The sequence below is a fragment of the Rutidosis leptorrhynchoides genome, chromosome 2 (genome assembly GCF_046630445.1).
Source record: "Rutidosis leptorrhynchoides isolate AG116_Rl617_1_P2 chromosome 2, CSIRO_AGI_Rlap_v1, whole genome shotgun sequence".
In the NCBI taxonomy this organism is placed as follows: domain Eukaryota; kingdom Viridiplantae; phylum Streptophyta; class Magnoliopsida; order Asterales; family Asteraceae; genus Rutidosis; species Rutidosis leptorrhynchoides.
The window spans coordinates 642,877,101-642,886,359 of NC_092334.1; the positions used below are offsets into that span (position 1 = coordinate 642,877,101).

The following is a 9,259-nucleotide window of genomic DNA, read 5'->3' on the forward strand; positions in this document are numbered from 1 at the left end:
TAACATGGTGGAACGATTCTGTTAAGACTTAGGAATCAAAAACTCCAGTTAACTCATAGTATTGTGGATATTAATTTAGAGAGCATGTTGGGCTATTTTCTTGGGTTGAGCAATCAAATGAAGTCATATGCTGGGACCCCTAATTTTGTGTTTTGTTCCCGTTAGTTTAAGAGTATATTGGACAGAGTGTCTTGAAAATGAGGATTTATTAGCTAATTTTGTGTTTTGTTCCCCTAATTTTTCGTACTTATTGGTCGGAGGTCCACTATGAAGTAATTTCTTTATCCGTCGAATAGAGAAATAGATGATTTTCTCTATTTTTGAGAGTGTTTTCACTTTGGGTGGAGATATGACCTATTTTTATTCTCGGATAGAAAAAGGATTTTCTATATCTCACCATCCCATACACTACTTATATGGTATTGGATTTTGTTGTAGAAATGCTATACCCACTAAAAATTGTACCAAAAATCCCCACTCAATGACGTGGCATATAAATACACTTAACAAATTTGTAACCGCTTCCATTTATTTTATTTTTGGCTAATAAACAATTAATTATCCTTTTCATTTTTATGCGACATAGTTTGATTCAATTGATTAACATGCATCACGACTAACAAACCGCATTTAATTAAGTTAAATTCATTTTTGTTAAATCTTTTAAATTAACACTACCTAATAACTCTCTCGATTAAACTTATCTTTATCCAAACTGTATCAGGAGTTATTGATGCGTAAAGTATGTATTTAGATTAGATTAATCATATGAGTAAAAAGAATTTGAGGTTTTTATTTGGAATAGGCGCATACATCACCACTTGTGACCAATTTAACACCATTTCTTCCTCCCCTTTTATCTGACGAAATCAACATAAAAACTAGTTGTAGAGATGAACAAAACTCAGATAATTTTTTGCATAAAAAATTGTTACTAATTAAACTCTCTCAATTTATTAATTAGTTGAAGATTGTGTGGATAGTCCATGTGATTAGTTTTAACGGACTCAATTAACCTTCGTTAGGGTGAGGAATGAAATTGAGACTTTAAAATGCTTTTAAGGATGAAAAATGCAGAAAATAAAATACAAGGATGAAACGGATAAAAAGTGAAAAACACGGGAACGAAATGGGCAATTTTGTCTTCTACATGTTTGAAATTTACCACTGACTTTGAAATTATACATATATTCAATTAGAAATGGGTTGAAAATAGATTTGCAGTTAATATGCAGGCTGGGATTGGTTAGATTAGGTTAAAATTATTGTGGACTAGGAAAACATAATGTCTATCATGTCATATATAATTCCAATTTCGGATGATTCTTATAGACAACCTATAAAGAGTATTTCACTAATTTGTTACATCAATATTTACATGTGATTAAAGTATTCCATGTATAAAGATTTTTATAATTATTGGTTCTTGAGAAATTGTTAAATCACAACTTATTCGAGGTCATGGACTCGCTTTGACTGGATTATGATCGAGAAATTATTGGTCTCGACTTGGTTTCCCCAGTCACAGTCAGGTTAGTAAATCGCAAATATTATAAACTTGCAAAGGGGCACTTACGCTACCTTTTCTTGGCAAATTATTATTATATATATAAAAATAAAAATACAAGCGCGGATAACCTGAACATAAAAATTCCGATCACTCGTGGTTAAAAAAGATATTTGTTTCTAAATTGTCTTAAAATACAATCCGAGTTCCAAATCTGTACTAAGAAATTGCAATGTATTGGTACCCAAACAATAAATTGGGACCCCCATTTTCCCATTCAGAAAAACAAACAACAAATTCAACAATAACTAAGACAGAAACTGCAGTTATTTAAGTATGATGTATCAAATAACTGCAGTTATCAGCAAGTTGTGAATATTTAGCCTTTGTAAGCTGGATCTATTCTTTGTACGAGCTATGTTATTCGGTAACATCTTCTCAGATCTTTTCGCCCAAACCATATATGAAGCCCAATCTTTTAATTTATTTTAAAAATAGTTATCAGTTTGATTCAGTATCAGACGATCAAACTTCAAATCATGCATACATAAACTTCAGGAATAAAACTCCACTTGTCTAGTACCTGGACAAACGGTTAAACGTTTACCTGCAATACATCCCACACCAATTGCAACCAATATTATGTACAGCATACTTGTAACTTCTACCAAAATACTCTACTTTATTACAAGATTGGTTGTCCAAGGAGCAAAAAATACAATCAAGCATATAAAGACTCGTTTATGTTTATCATATGTTACTACTCTCGTTCACATCCTATTAATCGGTCTTAATATTGTTGTTTTGCAGCCTACAATTGGATACTCCCAATACAATTCATATCATGCTATAAATTCATAGCAACAAAATCGACAACCTTTCAGACAAAACAATAAAAGAGAATGTAAAATGTACATATACTTGGCTTTTTCATATCATTTCGGTTTCAGGATGGAAGAAAAAAACAGCAGCGTATTAGGCTTTTATCCTTGATGATTCACCAACTACATGTTCCATTCTCGTGTACCACTCGCCAATTCTTGTGTGCTCAACCATATCTTTACCTGACTTCAAATAACGAATAGGTCTCAACACTCCAAACACAGCAAGATCAGCCAGATTTGGCTTCGACCCCCCTGATGCAGTCAAAATACATACATAACTTAATTAATAATCATGCGATGATATGATGAGACAAAAAAAACAGTTTGAGGTGATCAATTTTGAAACTTGAAGGTGCAGTCAGAAAAGCTTACCTAAAAACTCCCTACCGTTAAGTGCATCAACCCACGTTTCCGCGGCTTCATACAAAGCGGCCCTTTCATCGGTGATATTATATTTTTTCTTCAGTTTCTTGGACACAAAATACATAGCAGCAGCCCCCGCATACTTTACTGTATATTTTTCAGTGTAACTGAAATTACCTGGAATATTAATCGAAGGCTCAGTTTGCAAAACTGTAACTTTTGGTATTAACTTTAAAACTATTAGATTTTACCGTTGCTAGTGATATAGTCAAAGGACTCCAGAGCCTCAGACGTATTGCGATAAATATTTGGTGATAGCATATGCACCAAATGATCATCAACCCATCTACATAGTTTTTTTGAAGAAAAAAAATACATTAAAGGACTAACACATTTTAATACACTTTTACGGATCACACAGATTTCTAACGTATTTCCTTTTCAGGATTTTTAAATATTTTCTTTATTTGAATTACCAATTTGGAGCAATAACATTGTAAAAGAAATATAATGAAAAACATACCGACGCCACTTCTTTTCTTCATCATCATCATTGACCATTGAAGCAGATTTAACAGGACTAAGCTTGTTTCTTAACTGATCAATTATAGCTGCAAACAAACATCAACTTCCACATCAGAAGTTAACAGCAAAACCTTACATCTGGTTAATATAATTGTACCACCTTTAACAGAAATTTATATAGTGAAACAGAGAAATTAAATAAATAAAAAATATTGTCCCGATTAATTAAAAACCTGATGAATCTTGCAGCGGTTCACCATCTACCATGAGTATAGGAACCTTCTTGTAATCAGACCATTTGATTTCCTTCTTACTGAGTGGATTCACCTCCACAACTTTGTATGGCACATCATAATAATCTAGAAAAGCTGAAAAAAATCAACCAAAAAGGCTAAGTAAATCTTCATTGCAAACGGTACGAATACTTCTGAAACATGATTTGATTTTGAGGAACAATGAAAAACAAATGACACATGTGGGCGAAAATACGCTACACCCCATTCACAAGCATTCTAGACCTTAAAGACTAACAAATATATGAAAATGAAACACAACAAGGCAGTGTAAACATGACAGAAATGAGTAAATGTTCTCTTGCTTATTTATATCGGAAAAGTGATCTTTAAAGAAAGAAACTAGGAGACGTTGAGTTACTAAACCAAGACAGTGAGCTGTTTATCCGAATGCAGAGAAATTTAAATAGGTAATGGGCCTTTTGTGTACTATTGAACAGTTTAAATACGTAGTCTACAGTTCTAAAACGACGTCTCCAATGCATATCCTTAGTTAACTGAATCATTATTAGAGAATTTTACTATCCTTAGTTTTCCTATAAATATGATCGAGTTTACAACAAAGTAGCTAAATCTCATCAATGTCGAGTAATGTTTCATTAATGTTAACAGTATATATAGGCGTGTTATTTTTATATATTGACCAGCATTATAATGTTCAATTATCAACTAAATCAAAGGGTGCGTTTGTTTGCCTCTTAATAGAATGGTTCAGTGCTGAATGTTGAACCATTCAGCAGCATTCAGTGCGTTTGTTTCTGACCTCTGAATGACATATGGTGCTGAATGGTTCAGAATTCAGTGCTGAACCATTCAGAGATGAACCACTCTCTTTACCATTAAGAGCCTAAATTTTCCGTAATTTTCTCCCCAAATCCTATCCTGAACACTTAACTAACAAGTATATTGAACATTTTATTCATGTTACACTTTGATACGGTAATTTTACTCAGTTTATATCGTTCATTCTGAATGATTATCAAACAGCTTATTTTCATTCAGAACAAAGAGGCTTTGAATCATTCAGATTCTGAACCATTCAGCGCTAAATCATTCAGTTTTATCAAACGCACCCAAAGACTACTAAAGATATAGCTAGTATCTTGTGTAGTACATTTTTCATAAAATCATAATCCCAACTTAGGAGATTAATAACCTATATGGAGTGAATCCAAATACCGAAAGTCAATCACATTATGATAATCTAAACTTCATATGCTCAAGCATTTTAGTTCGCTAACTTTTTAATACTTGGTACACAATTCCAATTTAGAAGAAACATGTAGTGTCTGGGTATAAGTTTTTTCCCCCATATTATGAGCTTACTGACATTTAAGAAGACCAACAAACAAAAGAAGACCAACAAGCTCATTTTTAGTGGGCTAATAGCTTATCACCTAGAAATTAAGGGCGTAACATCGTAAATAAGCCACGCCCCATCAAAACCGAGCTCATAAGGTTTTCAAAACATAACCTAGTAAGAAAAGGGTTGTTTAAGTATGCTAAAGAACAGGTCCTGTAGGCATTTGATAAGGTTGATAAGTATATCTGTTAATTAACTAACTTAATCTAACATTATCGGCTCTTCCAAATTCGATAAACGCATAAGCATATAATCTTAAAAAATTCTAATATCTGCCCAGTCCTGCCCTAGATCACTGCTAAAGTAAAACTTGTTCATCAAGAAAAAAAAAAAAAAGATTTCTCATTTATATTACCTTTAACCTTATTGCAAAAAGGGCAAGATTCATATTGATAAAGAACAACCTCTTTAGGAACAAGATCCGATTTCACCGGTTCTTTAGCATACGCTTCTTTTTTGTCCAATAAAGATGAAGCACCTGCAGCAACGGTGGCTGCAAGACACGTTACAGAGAGGAAAACTTTAGCACCACCGGAAGACCCACCGGCGGAGGAAATAGAAGTGGAAAACCACCGGCGAACATTGAAAGAGGTGGTGGCGTAAGATTGAAAGAGGTGGTGGTTGGTGTTGGATTGGCGGTGGTGTTGGGCGGATGAAATGATGGCTCGGGATATGGCGGTGAGAGTGGTAGCGCGTCTCATGGTGGTGGTACGGTAGCCGGCGACGGTGGAAATATGAAAGATTTGGGTGCAGGGGTTTTGGGGATCGTAGTGGGAATATGAATGTGTATGTTTGTGTATGTGTAGGCTACCTGGTGGATTTGCTACCGTGTGTTAGACCAACCCGTTTAAATACCAGCTCATTACCCATAACTAACCATAGACACCACTTAGTTACCCGCGTTAGTTACCCGCTTTCACCATAGATTTAATGGAAGAGTTATAGGAATTGCGGGTCCCAGTGATTTTTATTGTTGGACTTGATGCTTTATTGCTTGTACGTTGTATATTAAGAGGAGTATTGTTTTAGCCATGATAGGGAGTGTTTAGTTATGAGTTAGTTATAGAATATTGGTGTTGATGTGGCGCTGATGTGAAAGGTTAAGAGGATGAATAGTTTAGTTACGATAGGTAGTGGCCTTATGTCTACTATGGTTTTGTATATTGACCAATTGGCTTAACAATTTTGAAATTAACTTTTTTTTAAGTTGATGTTAAGCGAGGTGTATATAAAATACTATTAATTTTAGCAGGAAAGTACTATTAAATACGATACAATTTTACACAAGATATTTATTTATTTATAGAATGGATATACTTAAACCTTGCTACAACACTTATAGGCAGTGTACCTAATCGTACAGTAGTGTAGTTTTTAGTAAGTCCGGTTCGTTCCACAGGGAAAATCTTTAAACAAAGCTTAACGCTATATTAGTTTACTTTTATAAAAATACAAATATATATATAAGTAATATTATTATTATAAAGGGGGGTTTTTACCGTTTAATGACCGGTTTGTCGATTTTAAAACTTTAGTCGCAGTTAAAACCAAATGTAAAATAATAAATAAATACAAGACTTAATTTAAAGCGTAAAGTAAATAACGATAATGAAATTGCGAATAATAAAAGTGCGATAAAATAAACTTGCGATAATTAAAAAGTACGATAATTAAAAGTGCAATTAAATACAATAACAATAAAAATGCGATAATTAGAAGTGCAATTAAATATAAAATAAAGGAAATTAAATATGAAATAAAAGAATTATGCTTATTTAAACTTCCGTAACCATGATGTTTGACGTGTTGATTTTAGTTTTATGCACATGGGTTAATTGTCCTTTGTCCTGGATTATTTAATATGTCCGTCTGGTTTTTGTCTATAACAGTTCATCAGTCATAAATATAAAGTGCGAGTGTCCTCGTCAAATTATCCTTATACCCGAAGTTAAATATTCCAACTAATTGGGGACTTAAACTGTAACAAGATTTTAATACTTTGTTTAATAATTACACCAGGATGTCGACTGAGTGTAACCCAGGGTTTTAATATTTTGTTATCAATTATACCAAGTGTCCTTGTACATAATTTCACCCCTGTTTTAATTATTCTAGTGGCTATTAATCCATTCCCGTGTCCGGTTAAATGAACGATTATTCGTACATATAAATACCTCGCCCATCGTGTCCGATTGAGTGTATATGGTAATTTATAGGGACGCCCAATTGTAAATCTTTATATTAACATTAACAAACTATCATTTAGTTAAACAAATATAAAGCCCATTAATAGCCCTTAGTCTAATTTCCACAAGTGTCGTTCTTTTGTCCAAACCCCAATTATGGTACAAAGCCCAATTACCCAATTTTAGTAATTAGCCCAACATCATGATTACTTCGGATTAAATAAGCATAATAATAACTTAGCTACGAGACATTAATATAAAAAGGTTGAACATAACTTACAATGATTAAAAATAGCGTAGCGTTACACGGACAGAATTTCGACTTACACCCTTACAACATTTGCTAACATACCCTTATTATTAGAATTATAATTAAAATTAAAATTAAAATATAAATTATATATATATATATATATATATATTTACGTATATATTGAGAGAGAGAGATAGATTATATGTTTTTTTGCAATCAGAATTCGTTTGCTTTTATAGGGAGTTTCAGAATTTGGGGCTCCGCGACTCGCGGCATTTTTTGCCTTCAAACTCCGCGAGTCGCGGAGTTTGAAATTCCAGCTCACTCCAAATTGGATCTTAGTCTGCCGACGGTTTTAAATATTAATATAATATATATATAATTTTTAAGAATTATTTATATATTATATTATATTCATGTGCATAGTTGACTTGTAATTTTTAGTCCGTTGCGTCGAGCGTTGAGAGTTGACTCTGGTCCCGGTTCCGGATTTTCGAACGTCCTTGCGTACAATTTAATATCTTGTACTTTGCGTTTTGAATCTTGTACTCTTGTAATTTCGAGACGTTTCTTATCAATAATTGGAACCTCTTTGATTGTCTTTTGTACTTTTGAGCTTTTTGATCGTTTGCGTCTTCAATTCGTCGAATCTGTCTTTTGTCTTCACCTTTTATTATTTAAACGAATATCACTTGTAAATAGAACAATTGCAACTAAAAGCTTGCCTTTCTTGAGGAATAATGCTATGAAATATATGTTCGTTTTTAGCATTATCAAATATTCCCACACTTAAGCGTTGCTTGTCCTCAAGCAATATCGTCTTGAAATACTAGAATCACTTCTTTATTCTTCACACTTTGTACATCAGTGATTTCTATACGGCGGTATAAACAATGGTAGTAACGATATGGTTTAAGGTGGGTGTGCCATCCACAGTTGCCTCGGGTTTAGGTCAACGACACTTGCAATAAAATAGCCGATTTACTTTCGGTTTCCAAAGCAAAGTGCACAATTGAAAGGCGGTTTACAGTCCCACATGACTATGAAAATGTAGATCCTTAAGGAAATTGGATCTTTATAAAAACATTTGATCTTTTGAAAATTCAAGCTAGATTTTACCCTAGACAAGTTTTCCGGAATAACCCTTCACCGGTGTTTGCAAAATATTTTTGTGGGTTTTGTGGGTTTCAGATTTAAAATTTTAGCTCAAAACTTGCGGTTTTGTGTCACCCACTTGCTAACCTTGTATTTGGAAAGCAACACGTCCAGTTTACTTGTCCCGTATATTACCTTTCGGTAAACTACCGTCCGGTTGTAAAGGAAAGCGTTGAACAAGCAACTGTTAAGGCAATGTCCCCTGACATGCTTTTAATTATGGTCTATAACGTGTCGGACGCAATTACTATCCTTGGTAGGAGCAATAGTAAAGCTCACCCTTATGATTTTTCGGTCTGGCACAAGGTCCTGTCCTTGACCATGCTATGCAACCACCGTTCTTACGGTTGACACCCGATTTGGTTCAGGTGACCTAATGAATTCTAGGTGAATTCCTAGGATTTTACGTTCAATGGTAATGAACGCATTGAAAATAGGTTTTCAGAAAACAAATCGGTTTGTAATTTTGATCAAAATATTTTCTCGTTCAAGCTCGAGTTTAGATATCATTGAATTCCATGAGTTTGTAATTCTCAATCTTTAAGGTCAATCTCAAGGATTGAGTAAGATCAGGCTTAAAAGCTGATTTTTGATCTTTTAAGGAGATTATCCTTTCTGGGGATTTGATTCATTAGTCTTATCCAGCTAATTTGCATGGTGCCTCCCCATTGTACGAGATAAATCCTTCTCATGGTTAGGATAAATCTGACCACTTTGCGACCCTGTTTAA

At 33.7% G+C, this 9,259-nt stretch overlaps 1 protein-coding gene across 1 annotated transcript; it reads right to left on the reverse strand.

The window, feature by feature from the left end:
- Positions 1–2,154: 2,154 nt before the first annotated feature.
- LOC139893733 (uncharacterized) lies at positions 2,155–5,741 on the reverse strand. The gene is made up of 6 exons (XM_071876908.1): positions 5,291–5,741; positions 3,513–3,647; positions 3,278–3,365; positions 3,006–3,100; positions 2,764–2,931; positions 2,155–2,643 (listed from the first exon to the last, which is right to left on the reverse strand). Exons 1-6 carry the CDS (start codon positions 5,634–5,636, stop codon positions 2,483–2,485), a joined length of 993 nt encoding a protein of 330 aa, XP_071733009.1. The 5' UTR covers positions 5,637–5,741; the 3' UTR covers positions 2,155–2,482.
- Between the last annotated feature and the right edge of the window lie 3,518 nt (positions 5,742–9,259).